The sequence below is a fragment of the Bacillus rossius genome, chromosome 15 (assembly GCF_032445375.1).
Source record: "Bacillus rossius redtenbacheri isolate Brsri chromosome 15, Brsri_v3, whole genome shotgun sequence".
Taxonomy (NCBI): domain Eukaryota; kingdom Metazoa; phylum Arthropoda; class Insecta; order Phasmatodea; family Bacillidae; genus Bacillus; species Bacillus rossius.
Genome location: NC_086342.1, coordinates 2,885,364 through 2,908,963, shown reverse-complemented (window position 1 = coordinate 2,908,963; position 23,600 = coordinate 2,885,364). Strand labels below are relative to the sequence as shown.

Here is a 23,600-nt window from a genome sequence, read left to right as displayed (position 1 = left end):
GACACCTGTGGTTGAAGAGGTGCCATCTAAATTAGTTGAAACTATTGATAAAATTACTCTAGAAAAAGATACGGAGGAGGAGGAGGCATATGTTGATAAAGTTATAGATGGCGAAAAGCAAATGTTAGTAGAAGAGGTTACTGAAATAGCAAGAAAAGTTGTAAAGGAAGTTAGAGAAATTGAAGAATCTGTTGTAGAAGAAGAAATAATTGAAAAAGTCAGTAAAGAAGAGCTGATAATGGAGGAATCTAGAGAGGAGCATGAATTAGAAACAACTGATAAAGAGCCATTACCCAAAGAGATATTTGAACAGGCAGAACCTGAATATTTGAAAATAATGGATGCAATGGTTGGGCCAGTGGTTTTAGAAGAGGAAAAATTAGAGGTTAGATCAGATGAGGTTGCAGATGAAATTGTTAAATTGAAGAAAGCAGAAGCAGAGGTTGAAGAGAAAGAAAAACCAGCAATAGAAGATGTTAGAGAAGAAATATCGGAATCAGTTGTACCTGTTGTAGAGGAAAAGGTTATTGAGGAAATAACTGTTGAGAAAATAGTTGATGTGAGTAAGGTGAAAGAATTAGATTTGACTAAAGTGGAGGATGATCAATCTATTGTCAAAAAAGTAATTGAGGAATTAATGCCAGTGAGGGAAGTAGAAGATTTGAAGGTTGTTAAAGAGGAGGAAGTTGTTGCATTGACAAAGGAGGATGTAGTGTTACACAAAGAAGTAAAAGAGAAAGAACCAACTAAGGAAATTATTGATAAGGAAGTTGTTAAGGATAAAACTGAGAAAGTGGAAGATGAAATGGTTGAGAAAGTAGAAGAAAAAGAACTTCCTGTGGTTGAAATGACTGCAAAAATTGAGGAATTTGCATTATCACAGGTCGTTGTCACTGATGAGCGTCCTGTAGGAATTGCTGTTGAGGAACCTGAAGTGAAAGAAGAAAAATTAGAAGTAGTTTTACCTAAAGAAGTTGAAAAAGAGGCAATAGAGGTGAAAGAAGTGTCTGTGGAAGAAGCTGTACAATTAGATAAATCACCAGAAAGTGTAGAAGAAAAAGAATATTTAATGAAGAAAATTGTCAGTGATAAGATTGAACATGTTGTACAAGAAGAGTTATCAGTTGTTAAATCGATTGAAGAAGAGGTTGTAGTAGAAAAACCTAAAGTATTGTTGGATGAGAAAGAAGTTGCTGTGGTTGCAGGGTTTGAGGAAATAGCTGAGGAGGTTACAATAAAAGAAGCCAAAATAATGGAATCACCTTCTAAGGAAGCAATTATTGTAGCTGAGAAGACACCTGTGGTTGAAGAGGTGCCATCTAAATTAGTTGAAACTATTGATAAAATTACTCTAGAAAAAGATACGGAGGAGGAGAAGGCATATGTTGATAAAGTTATAGATGTCGAAAAGCAAATGTTAGTAGAAGAGGTTACTGAAATAGCAAGAAAAGTTGTAAAGGAAGTTAGAGAAATTGAAGAATCTGTTGTAGAAGAAGAAATAATTGAAAAAGTCAGTAAAGAAGAGCTGATAATGGAGGAATCTAGAGAGGAGCATGAATTAGAAACAACTGATAAAGAGCCATTACCCAAAGAGATATTTGAACAGGCAGAACCTGAATATTTGAAAATAATGGATGCAATGGTTGGGCCAGTGGTTTTAGAAGAGGAAAAATTAGAGGTTAGATCAGATGAGGTTGCAGATGAAATTGTTAAATTGAAGAAAGCAGAAGCAGAGGTTGAAGAGAAAGAAAAACTAGCAATAGAAGATGTTAGAGAAGAAATATCGGAATCAGTTGTACCTGTTGTAGAGGAAAAGGTTATTGAGGAAATAACTGTTGAGAAAATAGTTGATGTGAGTAAGGTGAAAGAATTAGATTTGACTAAAGTGGAGGATGATCAATCTATTGTCAAAAAAGTAATTGAGGAATTAATGCCAGTGAGGGAAGTAGAAGATTTGAAGGTTGTTAAAGAGGAGGAAGTTGTTGCATTGACAAAGGAGGATGTAGTGTTACACAAAGAAGTAAAAGAGAAAGAACCAACTAAGGAAATTATTGATAAGGAAGTTGTTAAGGATAAAACTGAGAAAGTGGAAGATGAAATGGTTGAGAAAGTAGAAGAAAAAGAACTTCCTGTGGTTGAAATGACTGCAAAAATTGAGGAATTTGCATTATCACAGGTCGTTGTCACTGATGAGCGTCCTGTAGGAATTGCTGTTGAGGAACCTGAAGTGAAAGAAGAAAAATTAGAAGTAGTTTTACCTAAAGAAGTTGAAAAAGAGGCAATAGAGGTGAAAGAAGTGTCTGTGGAAGAAAGAGAAGTGGAAGAAGCTGTACAATTAGATAAATCACCAGAAAGTGTAGAAGAAAAAGAATATTTAATGAAGAAAATTGTCAGTGATAAGATTGAACATGTTGTACAAGAAGAGTTATCAGTTGTTAAATCGATTGAAGAAGAGGTTGTAGTAGAAAAACCTAAAGTATTGTTGGATGAGAAAGAAGTTGCTGTGGTTGCAGGGTTTGAAGAAATAGCTGAGGAGGTTACAATAAAAGAAGCCAAAATAATGGAATCACCTTCTAAGGAAGCAATTATTGTAGCTGAGAAGACACCTGTTGTTGAAGAGGTGCCATCTAAATTAGTTGAAACTATTGATAAAATTACTCTAGAAAAAGATACGGAGGAGGAGGAGGCATATGTTGATAAAGTTATAGATGTCGAAAAGCAAATGTTAGTAGTAGAGGTTACTGAAATAGCAAGACAAGTTGTAAAGGAAGTTAGAGAAATTGAAGAATCTGTTGTAGAAGAAGAAATAATTGAAAAAGTCAGTAAAGAAGAGCTGATAATGGAGGAATCTAGAGAGGAGCATGAATTAGAAACAACTGATAAAGAGCCATTACCCAAAGAGATATTTGAACAGGCAGAACCTGAATATTTGAAAATAATGGATGCAATGGTTGGGCCAGTGGTTTTAGAAGAGGAAAAATTAGAGGTTAGATCAGATGAGGTTGCAGATGAAATTGTTAAATTGAAGAAAGCAGAAGCAGAGGTTGAAGAGAAAGAAAAACTAGCAATAGAAGATGTTAGAGAAGAAATATCGGAATCAGTTGTACCTGTTGTAGAGGAAAAGGTTATTGAGGAAATAACTGTTGAGAAAATAGTTGATGTGAGTAAGGTGAAAGAATTAGATTTGACTAAAGTGGAGGATGATCAATCTATTGTCAAAAAAGTAATTGAGGAATTAATGCCAGTGAGGGAAGTAGAAGATTTGAAGGTTGTTAAAGAGGAGGAAGTTGTTGCATTGACAAAGGAGGATGTAGTGTTACACAAAGAAGTAAAAGAGAAAGAACCAACTAAGGAAATTATTGATAAAGAAGTTGTTAAGGATAAAACTGAGAAAGTGGAAGATGAAATGGTTGAGAAAGTAGAAGAAAAAGAACTTCCTGTGGTTGAAATGACTGCAAAAATTGAGGAATTTGCATTATCACAGGTCGTTGTCACTGATGAGCGTCCTGTAGGAATTGCTGTTGAGAAACCTGAAGTGAAAGAAGAAAAATTAGAAGTAGTTTTACCTAAAGAAGTTGAAAAAGAGGCAATAGAGGTGAAAGAAGTGTCTGTGGAAGAAAGAGAAGTGGAAGAAGCTGTACAATTAGATAAATCACCAGAAAGTGTAGAAGAAAAAGAATATTTAATGAAGAAAATTGTCAGTGATAAGATTGAACATGTTGTACAAGAAGAGTTATCAGTTGTTAAATCGATTGAAGAAGAGGTTGTAGTAGAAAAACCTAAAGTATTGAAGGATGAGAAAGAAGTTGCTGTGGTTGCAGGGTTTGAGGAAATAGCTGAGGAGGTTACAATAAAAGAAGCCAAAATAATGGAATCACCTTCTAAGGAAGCAATTATTGTAGCTGAGAAGACACCTGTGGTTGAAGAGGTGCCATCTAAATTAGTTGAAACTATTGATAAAATTACTCTAGAAAAAGATACGGAGGAGGAGGAGGCTTATGTTGATAAAGTTATAGATGTCGAAAAGCAAATGTTAGTAGAAGAGGTCACTGAAATAGCAAGAAAAGTTGTAAAGGAAGTTAGAGAAATTGAAGAATCTGTTGTAGAAGAAGAAATAATTGAAAAAGTCAGTAAAGAAGAGCTGATAATGGAGGAATCTAGAGAGGAGCATGAATTAGAAACAACTGATAAAGAGCCATTACCCAAAGAGATATTTGAACAGGCAGAACCTGAATATTTGAAAATAATGGATGCAATGGTTGGGCCAGTGGTTTTAGAAGAGGAAAAATTAGAGGTTAGATCAGATGAGGTTGCAGATGAAATTGTTAAATTGAAGAAAGCAGAAGCAGAGGTTGAAGAGAAAGAAAAACCAGCAATAGAAGATGTTAGAGAAGAAATATCGGAATCAGTTGTACCTGTTGTAGAGGAAAAGGTTATTGAGGAAATAACTGTTGAGAAAATAGTTGATGTGAGTAAGGTGAAAGAATTAGATTTGACTAAAGTGGAGGATGATCAATCTATTGTCAAAAAAGTAATTGAGGAATTAATGCCAGTGAGGGAAGTAGAAGATTTGAAGGTTGTTAAAGAGGAGGAAGTTGTTGCATTGACAAAGGAGGATGTAGTGTTACACAAAGAAGTAAAAGAGAAAGAACCAACTAAGGAAATTATTGATAAGGAAGTTGTTAAGGATAAAACTGAGAAAGTGGAAGATGAAATGGTTGAGAAAGTAGAAGAAAAAGAACTTCCTGTGGTTGAAATGACTGCAAAAATTGAGGAATTTGCATTATCACAGGTCGTTGTCACTGATGAGCGTCCTGTAGGAATTGCTGTTGAGGAACCTGAAGTGAAAGAAGAAAAATTAGAAGTAGTTTTACCTAAAGAAGTTGAAAAAGAGGCAATAGAGGTGAAAGAAGTGTCTGTGGAAGAAAGAGAAGTGGAAGAAGCTGTACAATTAGATAAATCACCAGAAAGTGTAGAAGAAAAAGAATATTTAATGAAGAAAATTGTCAGTGATAAGATTGAACATGTTGTACAAGAAGAGTTATCAGTTGTTAAATCGATTGAAGAAGAGGTTGTAGTAGAAAAACCTAAAGTATTGTTGGATGAGAAAGAAGTTGCTGTGGTTGCAGGGTTTGAGGAAATAGCTGAGGAGGTTACAATAAAAGAAGCCAAAATAATGGAATCACCTTCTAAGGAAGCAATTATTGTAGCTGAGAAGACACCTGTGGTTGAAGAGGTGCCATCTAAATTAGTTGAAACTATTGATAAAATTACTCTAGAAAAAGATACGGATGAGGAGGAGGCATATGTTGATAAAGTTATAGATGTCGAAAAGCAAATGTTAGTAGAAGAGGTTACTGAAATAGCAAGAAAAGTTGTAAAGGAAGTTAGAGAAATTGAAGAATCTGTTGTAGAAGAAGAAATAATTGAAAAAGTCAGTAAAGAAGAGCTGATAATGGAGGAATCTAGAGAGGAGCATGAATTAGAAACAACTGATAAAGAGCCATTACCCAAAGAGATATTTGAACAGGCAGAACCTGAATATTTGAAAATAATGGATGCAATGGTTGGGCCAGTGGTTTTAGAAGAGGAAAAATTAGAGGTTAGATCAGATGAGGTTGCAGATGAAATTGTTAAATTGAAGAAAGCAGAAGCAGAGGTTGAAGAGAAAGAAAAACCAGCAATAGAAGATGTTAGAGAAGAAATATCGGAATCAGTTGTACCTGTTGTAGAGGAAAAGGTTATTGAGGAAATAACTGTTGAGAAAATAGTTGATGTGAGTAAGGTGAAAGAATTAGATTTGACTAAAGTGGAGGATGATCAATCTATTGTCAAAAAAGTAATTGAGGAATTAATGCCAGTGAGGGAAGTAGAAGATTTGAAGGTTGTTAAAGAGGAGGAAGTTGTTGCATTGACAAAGGAGGATGTAGTGTTACACAAAGAAGTAAAAGAGAAAGAACCAACTAAGGAAATTATTGATAAGGAAGTTGTTAAGGATAAAACTGAGAAAGTGGAAGATGAAATGGTTGAGAAAGTAGAAGAAAAAGAACTTCCTGTGGTTGAAATGACTGCAAAAATTGAGGAATTTGCATTATCACAGGTCGTTGTCACTGATGAGCGTCCTGTAGGAATTGCTGTTGAGAAACCTGAAGTGAAAGAAGAAAAATTAGAAGTAGTTTTACCTAAAGAAGTTGAAAAAGAGGCAATAGAGGTGAAAGAAGTGTCTGTGGAAGAAAGAGAAGTGGAAGAAGCTGTACAATTAGATAAATCACCAGAAAGTGTAGAAGAAAAAGAATATTTAATGAAGAAAATTGTCAGTGATAAGATTGAACATGTTGTACAAGAAGAGTTATCAGTTGTTAAATCGATTGAAGAAGAGGTTGTAGTAGAAAAACCTAAAGTATTGTTGGATGAGAAAGAAGTTGCTGTGGTTGCAGGGTTTGAGGAAATAGCTGAGGAGGTTACAATAAAAGAAGCCAAAATAATGGAATCACCTTCTAAGGAAGCAATTATTGTAGCTGAGAAGACACCTGTGGTTGAAGAGGTGCCATCTAAATTAGTTGAAACTATTGATAAAATTACTCTAGAAAAAGATACGGAGGAGGAGGAGGCATATGTTGATAAAGTTATAGATGTCGAAAAGCAAATGTTAGTAGAAGAGGTTACTGAAATAGCAAGAAAAGTTGTAAAGGAAGTTAGAGAAATTGAAGAATCTGTTGTAGAAGAAGAAATAATTGAAAAAGTCAGTAAAGAAGAGCTGATAATGGAGGAATCTAGAGAGGAGCATGAATTAGAAACAACTGATAAAGAGCCATTACCCAAAGAGATATTTGAACAGGCAGAACCTGAATATTTGAAAATAATGGATGCAATGGTTGGGCCAGTGGTTTTAGAAGAGGAAAAATTAGAGGTTAGATCAGATGAGGTTGCAGATGAAATTGTTAAATTGAAGAAAGCAGAAGCAGAGGTTGAAGAGAAAGAAAAACCAGCAATAGAAGATGTTAGAGAAGAAATATCGGAATCAGTTGTACCTGTTGTAGAGGAAAAGGTTATTGAGGAAATAACTGTTGAGAAAATAGTTGATGTGAGTAAGGTGAAAGAATTAGATTTGACTAAAGTGGAGGATGATCAATCTATTGTCAAAAAAGTAATTGAGGAATTAATGCCAGTGAGGGAAGTAGAAGATTTGAAGGTTGTTAAAGAGGAGGAAGTTGTTGCATTGACAAAGGAGGATGTAGTGTTACACAAAGAAGTAAAAGAGAAAGAACCAACTAAGGAAATTATTGATAAGGAAGTTGTTAAGGATAAAACTGAGAAAGTGGAAGATGAAATGGTTGAGAAAGTAGAAGAAAAAGAACTTCCTGTGGTTGAAATGACTGCAAAAATTGAGGAATTTGCATTATCACAGGTCGTTGTCACTGATGAGCGTCCTGTAGGAATTGCTGTTGAGGAACCTGAAGTGAAAGAAGAAAAATTAGAAGTAGTTTTACCTAAAGAAGTTGAAAAAGAGGCAATAGATGTGAAAGAAGTGTCTGTGGAAGAAGCTGTACAATTAGATAAATCACCAGAAAGTGTAGAAGAAAAAGAATATTTAATGAAGAAAATTGTCAGTGATAAGATTGAACATGTTGTACAAGAAGAGTTATCAGTTGTTAAATCGATTGAAGAAGAGGTTGTAGTAGAAAAACCTAAAGTATTGTTGGATGAGAAAGAAGTTGCTGTGGTTGCAGGGTTTGAGGAAATAGCTGAGGAGGTTACAATAAAAGAAGCCAAAATAATGGAATCACCTTCTAAGGAAGCAATTATTGTAGCTGAGAAGACACCTGTGGTTGAAGAGGTGCCATCTAAATTAGTTGAAAGTATTGATAAAATTACTCTAGAAAAAGATACGGAGGAGGAGGAGGCATATGTTGATAAAGTTATAGATGTCGAAAAGCAAATGTTAGTAGAAGAGGTTACTGAAATAGCAAGAAAAGTTGTAAAGGAAGTTAGAGAAATTGAAGAATCTGTTGTAGAAGAAGAAATAATTGAAAAAGTCAGTAAAGAAGAGCTGATAATGGAGGAATCTAGAGAGGAGCATGAATTAGAAACAACTGATAAAGAGCCATTACCCAAAGAGATATTTGAACAGGCAGAACCTGAATATTTGAAAATAATGGATGCAATGGTTGGGCCAGTGGTTTTAGAAGAGGAAAAATTAGATGTTAGATCAGATGAGGTTGCAGATGAAATTGTTAAATTGAAGAAAGCAGAAGCAGAGGTTGAAGAGAAAGAAAAACCAGCAATAGAAGATGTTAGAGAAGAAATATCGGAATCAGTTGTACCTGTTGTAGAGGAAAAGGTTATTGAGGAAATAACTGTTGAGAAAATAGTTGATGTGAGTAAGGTGAAAGAATTAGATTTGACTAAAGTGGAGGATGATCAATCTATTGTCAAAAAAGTAATTGAGGAATTAATGCCAATGAGGGAAGTAGAAGATTTGAAGGTTGTTAAAGAGGAGGAAGTTGTTGCATTGACAAAGGAGGATGTAGTGTTACACAAAGAAGTAAAAGAGAAAGAACCAACTAAGGAAATTATTGATAAGGAAGTTGTTAAGGATAAAACTGAGAAAGTGGAAGATGAAATGGTTGAGAAAGTAGAAGAAAAAGAACTTCCTGTGGTTGAAATGACTGCAAAAATTGAGGAATTTGCATTATCACAGGTCGTTGTCACTGATGAGCGTCCTGTAGGAATTGCTGTTGAGGAACCTGAAGTGAAAGAAGAAAAATTAGAAGTAGTTTTACCTAAAGAAGTTGAAAAAGAGGCAATAGAGGTGAAAGAAGTGTCTGTGGAAGAAAGAGAAGTGGAAGAAGCTGTACAATTAGATAAATCACCAGAAAGTGTAGAAGAAAAAGAATATTTAATGAAGAAAATTGTCAGTGATAAGATTGAACATGTTGTACAAGAAGAGTTATCAGTTGTTAAATCGATTGAAGAAGAGGTTGTAGTAGAAAAACCTAAAGTATTGTTGGATGAGAAAGAAGTTGCTGTGGTTGCAGGGTTTGAGGAAATAGCTGAGGAGGTTACAATAAAAGAAGCCAAAATAATGGAATCACCTTCTAAGGAAGCAATTATTGTAGCTGAGAAGACACCTGTGGTTGAAGAGGTGCCATCTAAATTAGTTGAAAGTATTGATAAAATTACTCTAGAAAAAGATACGGAGGAGGAGGAGGCATATGTTGATAAAGTTATAGATGTCGAAAAGCAAATGTTAGTAGAAGAGGTTACTGAAATAGCAAGAAAAGTTGTAAAGGAAGTAAGAGAAATTGAAGAATCTGTTGTAGAAGAAGAAATAATTGAAAAAGTCAGTAAAGAAGAGCTGATAATGGAGGAATCTAGAGAGGAGCATGAATTAGAAACAACTGATAAAGAGCCATTACCCAAAGAGATATTTGAACAGGCAGAACCTGAATATTTGAAAATAATGGATGCAATGGTTGGGCCAGTGGTTTTAGAAGAGGAAAAATTAGAGGTTAGATCAGATGAGGTTGCAGATGAAATTGTTAAATTGAAGAAAGCAGAAGCAGAGGTTGAAGAGAAAGAAAAACCAGCAATAGAAGATGTTAGAGAAGAAATATCGGAATCAGTTGTACCTGTTGTAGAGGAAAAGGTTATTGAGGAAATAACTGTTGAGAAAATAGTTGATGTGAGTAAGGTGAAAGAATTAGATTTGACTAAAGTGGAGGATGATCAATCTATTGTCAAAAAAGTAATTGAGGAATTAATGCCAGTGAGGGAAGTAGAAGATTTGAAGGTTGTTAAAGAGGAGGAAGTTGTTGCATTGACAAAGGAGGATGTAGTGTTACACAAAGAAGTAAAAGAGAAAGAACCAACTAAGGAAATTATTGATAAGGAAGTTGTTAAGGATAAAACTGAGAAAGTGGAAGATGAAATGGTTGAGAAAGTAGAAGAAAAAGAACTTCCTGTGGTTGAAATGACTGCAAAAATTGAGGAATTTGCATTATCACAGGTCGTTGTCACTGATGAGCGTCCTGTAGGAATTGCTGTTGTGGAACCTGAAGTGAAAGAAGAAAAATTAGAAGTAGTTTTACCCAAAGAAGTTGAAAAAGAGGCAATAGAGGTGAAAGAAGTGTCTGTGGAAGAAGCTGTACAATTAGATAAATCACCAGAAAGTGTAGAAGAAAAAGAATATTTAATGAAGAAAATTGTCAGTGATAAGATTGAACATGTTGTACAAGAAGAGTTATCAGTTGTTAAATCGATTGAAGAAGAGGTTGTAGTAGAAAAACCTAAAGTATTGTTGGATGAGAAAGAAGTTGCTGTGGTTGCAGGGTTTGAGGAAATAGCTGAGGAGGTTACAATAAAAGAAGCCAAAATAATGGAATCACCTTCTAAGGAAGCAATTATTGTAGCTGAGAAGACACCTGTGGTTGAAGAGGTGCCATCTAAATTAGTTGAAACTATTGATAAAATTACTCTAGAAAAAGATACGGAGGAGGAGGAGGCATATGTTGATAAAGTTATAGATGTCGAAAAGCAAATGTTAGTAGAAGAGGTTACTGAAATAGCAAGAAAAGTTGTAAAGGAAGTTAGAGAAATTGAAGAATCTGTTGTAGAAGAAGAAATAATTGAAAAAGTCAGTAAAGAAGAGCTGATAATGGAGGAATCTAGAGAGGAGCATGAATTAGAAACAACTGATAAAGAGCCATTACCCAAAGAGATATTTGAACAGGCAGAACCTGAATATTTGAAAATAATGGATGCAATGGTTGGGCCAGTGGTTTTAGAAGAGGAAAAATTAGAGGTTAGATCAGATGAGGTTGCAGATGAAATTGTTAAATTGAAGAAAGCAGAAGCAGAGGTTGAAGAGAAAGAAAAACCAGCAATAGAAGATGTTAGAGAAGAAATATCGGAATCAGTTGTACCTGTTGTAGAGGAAAAGGTTATTGAGGAAATAACTGTTGAGAAAATAGTTGATGTGAGTAAGGTGAAAGAATTAGATTTGACTAAAGTGGAGGATGATCAATCTATTGTCAAAAAAGTAATTGAGGAATTAATGCCAGTGAGGGAAGTAGAAGATTTGAAGGTTGTTAAAGAGGAGGAAGTTGTTGCATTGACAAAGGAGGATGTAGTGTTACACAAAGAAGTAAAAGAGAAAGAACCAACTAAGGAAATTATTGATAAGGAAGTTGTTAAGGATAAAACTGAGAAAGTGGAAGATGAAATGGTTGAGAAAGTAGAAGAAAAAGAACTTCCTGTGGTTGAAATGACTGCAAAAATTGAGGAATTTGCATTATCACAGGTCGTTGTCACTGATGAGCGTCCTGTAGGAATTGCTGTTGAGGAACCTGAAGTGAAAGAAGAAAAATTAGAAGTAGTTTTACCTAAAGAAGTTGAAAAAGAGGCAATAGAGGTGAAAGAAGTGTCTGTGGAAGAAGCTGTACAATTAGATAAATCACCAGAAAGTGTAGAAGAAAAAGAATATTTAATGAAGAAAATTGTCAGTGATAAGATTGAACATGTTGTACAAGAAGAGTTATCAGTTGTTAAATCGATTGAAGAAGAGGTTGTAGTAGAAAAACCTAAAGTATTGTTGGATGAGAAAGAAGTTGCTGTGGTTGCAGGGTTTGAGGAAATAGCTGAGGAGGTTACAATAAAAGAAGCCAAAATAATGGAATCACCTTCTAAGGAAGCAATTATTGTAGCTGAGAAGACACCTGTGGTTGAAGAGGTGCCATCTAAATTAGTTGAAAGTATTGATAAAATTACTCTAGAAAAAGATACGGAGGAGGAGGAGGCATATGTTGATAAAGTTATAGATGTCGAAAAGCAAATGTTAGTAGAAGAGGTTACTGAAATAGCAAGAAAAGTTGTAAAGGAAGTTAGAGAAATTGAAGAATCTGTTGTAGAAGAAGAAATAATTGAAAAAGTCAGTAAAGAAGAGCTGATAATGGAGGAATCTAGAGAGGAGCATGAATTAGAAACAACTGATAAAGAGCCATTACCCAAAGAGATATTTGAACAGGCAGAACCTGAATATTTGAAAATAATGGATGCAATGGTTGGGCCAGTGGTTTTAGAAGAGGAAAAATTAGAGGTTAGATCAGATGAGGTTGCAGATGAAATTGTTAAATTGAAGAAAGCAGAAGCAGAGGTTGAAGAGAAAGAAAAACCAGCAATAGAAGATGTTAGAGAAGAAATATCGGAATCAGTTGTACCTGTTGTAGAGGAAAAGGTTATTGAGGAAATAACTGTTGAGAAAATAGTTGATGTGAGTAAGGTGAAAGAATTAGATTTGACTAAAGTGGAGGATGATCAATCTATTGTCAAAAAAGTAATTGAGGAATTAATGCCAGTGAGGGAAGTAGAAGATTTGAAGGTTGTTAAAGAGGAGGAAGTTGTTGCATTGACAAAGGAGGATGTAGTGTTACACAAAGAAGTAAAAGAGAAAGAACCAACTAAGGAAATTATTGATAAGGAAGTTGTTAAGGATAAAACTGAGAAAGTGGAAGATGAAATGGTTGAGAAAGTAGAAGAAAAAGAACTTCCTGTGGTTGAAATGACTGCAAAAATTGAGGAATTTGCATTATCACAGGTCGTTGTCACTGATGAGCGTCCTGTAGGAATTGCTGTTGAGGAACCTGAAGTGAAAGAAGAAAAATTAGAAGTAGTTTTACCTAAAGAAGTTGAAAAAGAGGCAATAGAGGTGAAAGAAGTGTCTGTGGAAGAAAGAGAAGTGGAAGAAGCTGTACAATTAGATAAATCACCAGAAAGTGTAGAAGAAAAAGAATATTTAATGAAGAAAATTGTCAGTGATAAGATTGAACATGTTGTACAAGAAGAGTTATCAGTTGTTAAATCGATTGAAGAAGAGGTTGTAGTAGAAAAACCTAAAGTATTGTTGGATGAGAAAGAAGTTGCTGTGGTTGCAGGGTTTGAGGAAATAGCTGAGGAGGTTACAATAAAAGAAGCCAAAATAATGGAATCACCTTCTAAGGAAGCAATTATTGTAGCTGAGAAGACACCTGTGGTTGAAGAGGTGCCATCTAAATTAGTTGAAACTATTGATAAAATTACTCTAGAAAAAGATACGGAGGAGGAGGAGGCATATGTTGATAAAGTTATAGATGTCGAAAAGCAAATGTTAGTAGAAGAGGTTACTGAAATAGCAAGAAAAGTTGTAAAGGAAGTTAGAGAAATTGAAGAATCTGTTGTAGAAGAAGAAATAATTGAAAAAGTCAGTAAAGAAGAGCTGATAATGGAGGAATCTAGAGAGGAGCATGAATTAGAAACAACTGATAAAGAGCCATTACCCAAAGAGATATTTGAACAGGCAGAACCTGAATATTTGAAAATAATGGATGCAATGGTTGGGCCAGTGGTTTTAGAAGAGGAAAAATTAGAGGTTAGATCAGATGAGGTTGCAGATGAAATTGTTAAATTGAAGAAAGCAGAAGCAGAGGTTGAAGAGAAAGAAAAACCAGCAATAGAAGATGTTAGAGAAGAAATATCGGAATCAGTTGTACCTGTTGTAGAGGAAAAGGTTATTGAGGAAATAACTGTTGAGAAAATAGTTGATGTGAGTAAGGTGAAAGAATTAGATTTGACTAAAGTGGAGGATGATCAATCTATTGTCAAAAAAGTAATTGAGGAATTAATGCCAGTGAGGGAAGTAGAAGATTTGAAGGTTGTTAAAGAGGAGGAAGTTGTTGCATTGACAAAGGAGGATGTAGTGTTACACAAAGAAGTAAAAGAGAAAGAACCAACTAAGGAAATTATTGATAAGGAAGTTGTTAAGGATAAAACTGAGAAAGTGGAAGATGAAATGGTTGAGAAAGTAGAAGAAAAAGAACTTCCTGTGGTTGAAATGACTGCAAAAATTGAGGAATTTGCATTATCACAGGTCGTTGTCACTGATGAGCGTCCTGTAGGAATTGCTGTTGAGGAACCTGAAGTGAAAGAAGAAAAATTAGAAGTAGTTTTACCTAAAGAAGTTGAAAAAGAGGCAATAGAGGTGAAAGAAGTGTCTGTGGAAGAAAGAGAAGTGGAAGAAGCTGTACAATTAGATAAATCACCAGAAAGTGTAGAAGAAAAAGAATATTTAATGAAGAAAATTGTCAGTGATAAGATTGAACATGTTGTACAAGAAGAGTTATCAGTTGTTAAATCGTTTGAAGAAGTGGTTGTAGTAGAAAAACCTAAAGTATTGTTGGATGAGAAAGAAGTTGCTGTGGTTGCAGGGTTTGAGGAAATAGCTGAGGAGGTTACAATAAAAGAAGCCAAAATAATGGAATCACCTTCTAAGGAAGCAATTATTGTAGCTGAGAAGACACCTGTGGTTGAAGAGGTGCCATCTAAATTAGTTGAAACTATTGATAAAATTACTCTAGAAAAAGATACGGAGGAGGAGGAGGCATATGTTGATAAAGTTATAGATGTCGAAAAGCAAATGTTAGTAGAAGAGGTTACTGAAATAGCAAGAAAAGTTGTAAAGGAAGTTAGAGAAATTGAAGAATCTGTTGTAGAAGAAGAAATAATTGAAAAAGTCCTTAAAGAAGAGCTGATAATGGAGGAATCTAGAGAGGAGCATGAATTAGAAACAACTGATAAAGAGCCATTACCCAAAGAGATATTTGAACAGGCAGAACCTGAATATTTGAAAATAATGGATGCAATGGTTGGGCCAGTGGTTTTAGAAGAGGAAAAATTAGAGGTTAGATCAGATGAGGTTGCAGATGAATTTGTTAAATTGAAGAAAGCAGAAGCAGAGGTTGAAGAGAAAGAAAAACCAGCAATAGAAGATGTTAGAGAAGAAATATCGGAATCAGTTGTACCTGTTGTAGAGGAAAAGGTTATTGAGGAAATAACTGTTGAGAAAATAGTTGATGTGAGTAAGGTGAAAGAATTAGATTTGACTAAAGTGGAGGATGATCAATCTATTGTCAAAAAAGTAATTGAGGAATTAATGCCAGTGAGGGAAGTAGAAGATTTGAAGGTTGTTAAAGAGGAGGAAGTTGTTGCATTGACAAAGGAGGATGTAGTGTTACACAAAGAAGTAAAAGAGAAAGAACCAACTAAGGAAATTATTGATAAGGAAGTTGTTAAGGATAAAACTGAGAAAGTGGAAGATGAAATGGTTGAGAAAGTAGAAGAAAAAGAACTTCCTGTGGTTGAAATGACTGCAAAAATTGAGGAATTTGCATTATCACAGGTCGTTGTCACTGATGAGCGTCCTGTAGGAATTGCTGTTGAGGAACCTGAAGTGAAAGAAGAAAAATTAGAAGTAGTTTTACCTAAAGAAGTTGAAAAAGAGGCAATAGAGGTGAAAGAAGTGTCTGTGGAAGAAAGAGAAGTGGAAGAAGCTGTACAATTATATAAATCACCAGAAAGTGTAGAAGAAAAAGAATATTTAATGAAGAAAATTGTCAGTGATAAGATTGAACATGTTGTACAAGAAGAGTTATCAGTTGTTAAATCGATTGAAGAAGAGGTTGTAGTAGAAAAACCTAAAGTATTGTTGGATGAGAAAGAAGTTGCTGTGGTTGCAGGGTTTGAGGAAATAGCTGAGGAGGTTACAATAAAAGAAGCCAAAATAATGGAATCACCTTCTAAGGAAGCAATTATTGTAGCTGAGAAGACACCTGTGGTTGAAGAGGTGCCATCTAAATTAGTTGAAACTATTGATAAAATTACTCTAGAAAAAGATACGGAGGAGGAGGAGGCATATGTTGATAAAGTTATAGATGTCGAAAAGCAAATGTTAGTAGAAGAGGTTACTGAAATAGCAAGAAAAGTTGTAAAGGAAGTTAGAGAAATTGAAGAATCTGTTGTAGAAGAAGAAATAATTGAAAAAGTCAGTAAAGAAGAGCTGATAATGGAGGAATCTAGAGAGGAGCATGAATTAGAAACAACTGATAAAGAGCCATTACCCAAAGAGATATTTGAACAGGCAGAACCTGAATATTTGAAAATAATGGATGCAATGGTTGGGCCAGTGGTTTTAGAAGAGGAAAAATTAGAGGTTAGATCAGATGAGGTTGCAGATGAAATTGTTAAATTGAAGAAAGCAGAAGCAGAGGTTGAAGAGAAAGAAAAACCAGCAATAGAAGATGTTAGAGAAGAAATATCGGAATCAGTTGTACCTGTTGTAGAGGAAAAGGTTATTGAGGAAATAACTGTTGAGAAAATAGTTGATGTGAGTAAGGTGAAAGAATTAGATTTGACTAAAGTGGAGGATGATCAATCTATTGTCAAAAAAGTAATTGAGGAATTAATGCCAGTGAGGGAAGTAGAAGATTTGAAGGTTGTTAAAGAGGAGGAAGTTGTTGCATTGACAAAGGAGGATGTAGTGTTACACAAAGAAGTAAAAGAGAAAGAACCAACTAAGGAAATTATTGATAAGGAAGTTGTTAAGGATAAAACTGAGAAAGTGGAAGATGAAATGGTTGAGAAAGTAGAAGAAAAAGAACTTCCTGTGGTTGAAATGACTGCAAAAATTGAGGAATTTGCATTATCACAGGTCGTTGTCACTGATGAGCGTCCTGTAGGAATTGCTGTTGAGGAACCTGAAGTGAAAGAAGAAAAATTAGAAGTAGTTTTACCTAAAGAAGTTGAAAAAGAGGCAATAGAGGTGAAAGAAGTGTCTGTGGAAGAAAGAGAAGTGGAAGAAGCTGTACAATTAGATAAATCACCAGAAAGTGTAGAAGAAAAAGAATATTTAATGAAGAAAATTGTCAGTGATAAGATTGAACATGTTGTACAAGAAGAGTTATCAGTTGTTAAATCGATTGAAGAAGAGGTTGTAGTAGAAAAACCTAAAGTATTGTTGGATGAGAAAGAAGTTGCTGTGGTTGCAGGGTTTGAGGAAATAGCTGAGGAGGTTACAATAAAAGAAGCCAAAATAATGGAATCACCTTCTAAGGAAGCAATTATTGTAGCTGAGAAGACACCTGTGGTTGAAGAGGTGCCATCTAAATTAGTTGAAACTATTGATAAAATTACTCTAGAAAAAGATACGGAGGAGGAGGAGGCATATGTTGATAAAGTTATAGATGTCGAAAAGCAAATGTTAGTAGAAGAGGTTACTGAAATAGCAAGAAAAGTTGTAAAGGAAGTTAGAGAAATTGAAGAATCTGTTGTAGAAGAAGAAATAATTGAAAAAGTCCTTAAAGAAGAGCTGATAATGGAGGAATCTAGAGAGGAGCATGAATTAGAAACAACTGATAAAGAGCCATTACCCAAAGAGATATTTGAACAGGCAGAACCTGAATATTTGAAAATAATGGATGCAATGGTTGGGCCAGTGGTTTTAGAAGAGGAAAAATTAGAGGTTAGATCAGATGAGGTTGCAGATGAATTTGTTAAATTGAAGAAAGCAGAAGCAGAGGTTGAAGAGAAAGAAAAACCAGCAATAGAAGATGTTAGAGAAGAAATATCGGAATCAGTTGTACCTGTTGTAGAGGAAAAGGTTATTGAGGAAATAACTGTTGAGAAAATAGTTGATGTGAGTAAGGTGAAAGAATTAGATTTGACTAAAGTGGAGGATGATCAATCTATTGTCAAAAAAGTAATTGAGGAATTAATGCCAGTGAGGGAAGTAGAAGATTTGAAGGTTGTTAAAGAGGAGGAAGTTGTTGCATTGACAAAGGAGGATGTAGTGTTACACAAAGAAGTAAAAGAGAAAGAACCAACTAAGGAAATTATTGATAAGGAAGTTGTTAAGGATAAAACTGAGAAAGTGGAAGATGAAATGGTTGAGAAAGTAGAAGAAAAAGAACTTCCTGTGGTTGAAATGACTGCAAAAATTGAGGAATTTGCATTATCACAGGTCGTTGTCACTGATGAGCGTCCTGTAGGAATTGCTGTTGAGGAACCTGAAGTGAAAGAAGAAAAATTAGAAGTAGTTTTACCTAAAGAAGTTGAAAAAGAGGCAATAGAGGTGAAAGAAGTGTCTGTGGAAGAAAGAGAAGTGGAAGAAGCTGTACAATTATATAAATCACCAGAAAGTGTAGAAGAAAAAGAATATTTAATGAAGAAAATTGTCAGTGATAAGATTGAACATGTTGTACAAGAAGAGTTATCAGTTGTTAAATCGATTGAAGAAGAGGTTGTAGTAGAAAAACCTAAAGTATTGTTGGATGAGAAAGAAGTTGCTGTGGTTGCAGGGTTTGAGGAAATAGCTGAGGAGGTTACAATAAAAGAAGCCAAAATAATGGAATCACCTTCTAAGGAAGCAATTATTGTAGCTGAGAAGACACCTGTGGTTGAAGAGGTGCCATCTAAATTAGTTGAAACTATTGATAAAATTACTCTAGAAAAAGATACGGAGGAGGAGGAGGCATATGTTGATAAAGTTATAGATGTCGAAAAGCAAATGTTAGTAGAAGAGGTTACTGAAATAGCAAGAAAAGTTGTAAAGGAAGTAAGAGAAATTGAAGAATCTGTTGTAGAAGAAGAAATAATTGAAAAAGTCAGTAAAGAAGAGCTGATAATGGAGGAATCTAGAGAGGAGCATGAATTAGAAACAACTGATAAAGAGCCATTACCCAAAGAGATATTTGAACAGGCAGAACCTGAATATTTGAAAATAATGGATGCAATGGTTGGGCCAGTGGTTTTAGAAGAGGAAAAATTAGAGGTTAGATCAGATGAGGTTGCAGATGAAATTGTTAAATTGAAGAAAGCAGAAGCAGAGGTTGAAGAGAAAGAAAAACCAGCAATAGAAGATGTTAGAGAAGAAATATCGGAATCAGTTGTACCTGTTGTAGAGGAAAAGGTTATTGAGGAAATAACTGTTGAGAAAATAGTTGATGTGAGTAAGGTGAAAGAATTAGATTTGACTAAAGTGGAGGATGATCAATCTATTGTAAAAAAAGTAATTGAGGAATTAATGCCAGTGAGGGAAGTAGAAGATTTGAAGGTTGTTAAAGAGGAGGAAGTTGTTGCATTGACAAAGGAGGATATAGTGTTACACAAAGAAGTAAAAGAGAAAGAACCAACTAAGGAAATTATTGATAAGGAAGTTGTTAAGGATAAAACTGAGAAAGTGGAAAATGAAATGGTTGAGAAAGTAGAAGAAAAAGAACTTCCTGTGGTTGAAATGACTGCAAAAATTGAGGAATTTGCATTATCACAGGTCGTTGTCACTGATGAGCGTCCTGTAGGAATTGCTGTTGAGGAACCTGAAGTGAAAGAAGAAAAATTAGAAGTAGTTTTACCTAAAGAAGTTGAAAAAGAGGCAATAGAGGTGAAAGAAGTGTCTGTGGAAGAAAGAGAAGTGGAAGAAGCTGTACAATTAGATAAATCACCAGAAAGTGTAGAAGAAAAAGAATATTTAATGAAGAAAATTGTCAGTGATAAGATTGAACATGTTGTACAAGAAGAGTTATCAGTTGTTAAATCGATTGAAGAAGAGGTTGTAGTAGAAAAACCTAAAGTATTGTTGGATGAGAAAGAAGTTGCTGTGGTTGCAGGGTTTGAGGAAATAGCTGAGGAGGTTACAATAAAAGAAGCCAAAATAATGGAATCACCTTCTAAGGAAGCAATTATTGTAGCTGAGAAGACACCTGTGGTTGAAGAGGTGCCATCTAAATTAGTTGAAACTATTGATAAAATTACTCTAGAAAAAGATACGGAGGAGGAGGAGGCATATGTTGATAAAGTTATAGATGTCGAAAAGCAAATGTTAGTAGAAGAGGTTACTGAAATAGCAAGAAAAGTTGTAAAGGAAGTTAGAGAAATTGAAGAATCTGTTGTAGAAGAAGAAATAATTGAAAAAGTCAGTAAAGAAGAGCTGATAATGGAGGAATCTAGAGAGGAGCATGAATTAGAAACAACTGATAAAGAGCCATTACCCAAAGAGATATTTGAACAGGCAGAACCTGAATATTTGAAAATAATGGATGCAATGGTTGGGCCAGTGGTTTTAGAAGAGGAAAAATTAGAGGTTAGATCAGATGAGGTTGCAGATGAAATTGTTAAATTGAAGAAAGCAGAAGCAGAGGTTGAAGAGAAAGAAAAACCAGCAATAGAAGATGTTAGAGAAGAAATATCGGAATCAGTTGTACCTGTTGTAGAGGAAAAGGTTATTGAGGAAATAACTGTTGAGAAAATAGTTGATGTGAGTAAGGTGAAAGAATTAGATTTGACTAAAGTGGAGGATGATCAATCTATTGTCAAAAAAGTAATTGAGGAATTAATGCCAGTGAGGGAAGTAGAAGATTTGAAGGTTGTTAAAGAGGAGGAAGTTGTTGCATTGACAAAGGAGGATGTAGTGTTACACAAAGAAGTAAAAGAGAAAGAACCAACTAAGGAAATTATTGATAAGGAAGTTGTTAAGGATAAAACTGAGAAAGTGGAAGATGAAATGGTTGAGAAAGTAGAAGAAAAAGAACTTCCTGTGGTTGAAATGACTGCAAAAATTGAGGAATTTGCATTATCACAGGTCGTTGTCACTGATGAGCGTCCTGTAGGAATTGCTGTTGAGGAACCTGAAGTGAAAGAAGAAAAATTAGAAGTAGTTTTACCTAAAGAAGTTGAAAAAGAGGCAATAGAGGTGAAAGAAGTGTCTGTGGAAGAAAGAGAAGTGGAAGAAGCTGTACAATTAGATAAATCACCAGAAAGTGTAGAAGAAAAAGAATATTTAATGAAGAAAATTGTCAGTGATAAGATTGAACATGTTGTACAAGAAGAGTTATCAGTTGTTAAATCGATTGAAGAAGAGGTTGTAGTAGAAAAACCTAAAGTATTGTTGGATGAGAAAGAAGTTGCTGTGGTTGCAGGGTTTGAGGAAATAGCTGAGGAGGTTACAATAAAAGAAGCCAAAATAATGGAATCACCTTCTAAGGAAGCAATTATTGTAGCTGAGAAGACACCTGTGGTTGAAGAGGTGCCATCTAAATTAGTTGAAACTATTGATAAAATTACTCTAGAAAAAGATACGGAGGAGGAGGAGGCATATGTTGATAAAGTTATAGATGTCGAAAAGCAAATGTTAGATGTTGCTTCTCAACTACCAATAATAGAAGATGTGGAAGTTAGTGTATTGGAAGATTCTTGTGAAGTTGTTACTTCAAAGGGTGATTCGTTTTTAAGTGATTATGACACGCAGGATCAAAGTCATGGTTCTGTTTTTGAAGTTTCTAGTGATGATATTGTAATGACTGATGATATATTGAAAGTTACAGTCACTGAAGGTCAGCATGAGGAATCTTTCGCTAATGTTGATGCCAAATTTATTAAAACATCTACAGGAATTTCTTTTGTGGAATTAGATTCAAGTGGGAAAAAATCATTGTGTGTTTGTGATGATATTGTTTCTAGTGTACCTCTGGTTTCAGTCCCTTCACATTTTTCAACTGTTACGTCTCCCGATGAAACAGTTCATGTTTTACATGATTCTAAAATTAAGACAGAGATAAAGGGACATCATTCTATTTATGGTTCACCAATTAAAAGTAAGAAACCAAAGCCGAGGGATGGTACTGATTCTTCTGGAGTTAAGAAGAGTTATGATTATGTTGGAAAGAAAGTTGATGATCGTATAGACATTCCTTATCGTGTCAAAGCTACTGATAAAATGCATCCAAGCTTTTCTGTTCCAAAGTATGAACACAAATACCGTGGATATATGGCATCAACTTTGTCTAGAGATTTGAAGGTGGAACACAGTGTTGCAGAAAAAAGTACATATTTTAGTAGAGAGACTGCAATTAAAAGAAAAAGTATTGACAAAGTTGATTCTAGAAGCACTTCTTTATCACCAAAAAAATCATCCACTAAATCTGGCATCCCTGACAGCACAGGGGCAATTCCGAAACACCATTATAAGCATTTCGACCATCAAAGTAAATCACATGAATTGGAGACCAGTTCTCACACCAAAGAATCATTTCATTCCACAGACCGTACCAGACAGAAAATAAGAGTTTCACAGCAAAAAACTTTAAGTGACTCTGCATTTACTAGTACTGAGTCAAGTATTAGTACTGTTAAATCCAGTGAAGTTAGTAAAATGGTATCTTCTAAGAAATCAGATCTAAGCCAACAAAAAGATAAACTCTCTTTGTTGAGAAAAAGAATTGCACCTGTATCTACAGGAGTTCTTGCAAGTGAACACATTCAATTGAAGAAGGAACCAAGTTCTACTATTGATACCAGTAAATCACCAGGCATGTCGCAATCAACTTTTCTAACAAAAAAATCAACTGATCAAACACACATAGTTGCTACAAAACATTCCTTGTCAAAGAAGAAAACAGGCATTTCTTCTATTGTCCGAAAAACATCAACATCAGCAAAAGTGAAGACAGTTGATTCTGAAACTGTTTCATCTTATAAGTCTGTAGCTCAACATTCTAAAATAGATGCTACTAGTGATACCTCATTTGAGAAGGGGGAAATTGCTAAATTATCTGTATCAACAAAAAAATCTCGTTCTCAGGTCAGTTCTTTTACAAAGGTAAAAGCAAGCAGAATGCAATCTGTTCAGCTACACAAATCTTCACTACAGTCTTCATTTTCAGTGAATGAAGAAGAAATGGGCATTGATTTAGAGGTTACTCTACAACCTGATAGTTTCAGAAAGCAGGATACATCACTGAAGCCTTCACAGTACTGTAAGCCATCTATTGATAGAACAGGCAGTGAGCAACAAATTGAACTTATTTCAGATATTGTAGATCATAGTATAGATCCAGTAAGCGAAATCTCTTATTTTACTTCTGACATAGCTTCTCCAGAAATAAAACATTCTGATTTATCGAAGCCAGCAATTTCTGTGGCTGTTACTCCACTATCTGAAAAGGACACAGAACAGTTTACCTGTTCTTTTTCTGCCGCTCCAAGTCCTGAATCATCACCATCAGTAATGTCAGTGTTGGATAGCATTGCTATTGATAAAAAGGAAAAAACTGGAAGCAAATCAAGCTCAGTATTTACATCTCCTGTTAAGATTACATCTCGATCTGATTTAAGCCAATCAACACCATCTGTGCCATCCAGTCCTAGTCGACTTCGGAGTCAGCAAGTTGGTGTTACACAAATGTTAACATCAGAGGTTTTTACTCGCACCATGGATGCTTCAGGTTCTATTGAAGTCATATACCGGCAACCAACATCATCTGAGGCACTGCGCCGGGTTGCCACATCTTCAGGATCACGGGGAATCATTGAATCATCTATTGGTATTGCAGAGGCTGAACTCTCTTTAATCGACACCACAGACTCCTCTCTATCAGATTCTGTCGCACTTCCATCATCCTCTTCAGACCATGATATAAGCGTAGATATCAGCACACGAATTCGTGGTTCACCGGCATCACCTAAACCCACGAAACGTTCACTTGAACTACACCGTACATCTGATTTAGTATTAGATTACTCAAGCATTTCAGAGGACAGACATGATCTTCCTAAAATTCCATCTTCTCCCTGTCAAACAAGTTCCCCATCATCATCAATGAAACATCCATCCCCGCAAAAGAAATCACGAATTTCTGAAGATCGTCTTTCTCCCATCCTAGATGTTCGTGCTGTGACCCCTCCACGTGTGAAGCACAAGTTCCATTATTTGGATGAAGATGGTACCATCTTTTCTCAAG

At 35.1% G+C, this 23,600-nt stretch overlaps 1 protein-coding gene across 15 annotated transcripts in view; it reads left to right on the top strand.

Annotated features, from left to right (window-relative positions):
* Nucleotides 1-23,600, top strand: part of LOC134539287 (titin-like) — a 299,819-nt gene that overhangs the window by 221,988 nt on the left and 54,231 nt on the right. For 14 of the 15 annotated variants that reach the window (XM_063381172.1, XM_063381170.1, XM_063381171.1 and 11 more), the window contains exon 1: nt 1-23,600. This exon is cut by the window's left edge and continues 9,388 nt beyond it. The exons of the other annotated variant lie outside the window; for it this stretch is intronic. In XM_063381172.1, the coding sequence (XP_063237242.1) occupies nt 1-23,600 (23,600 nt within the window). 15 annotated transcript variants of the gene reach the window in all.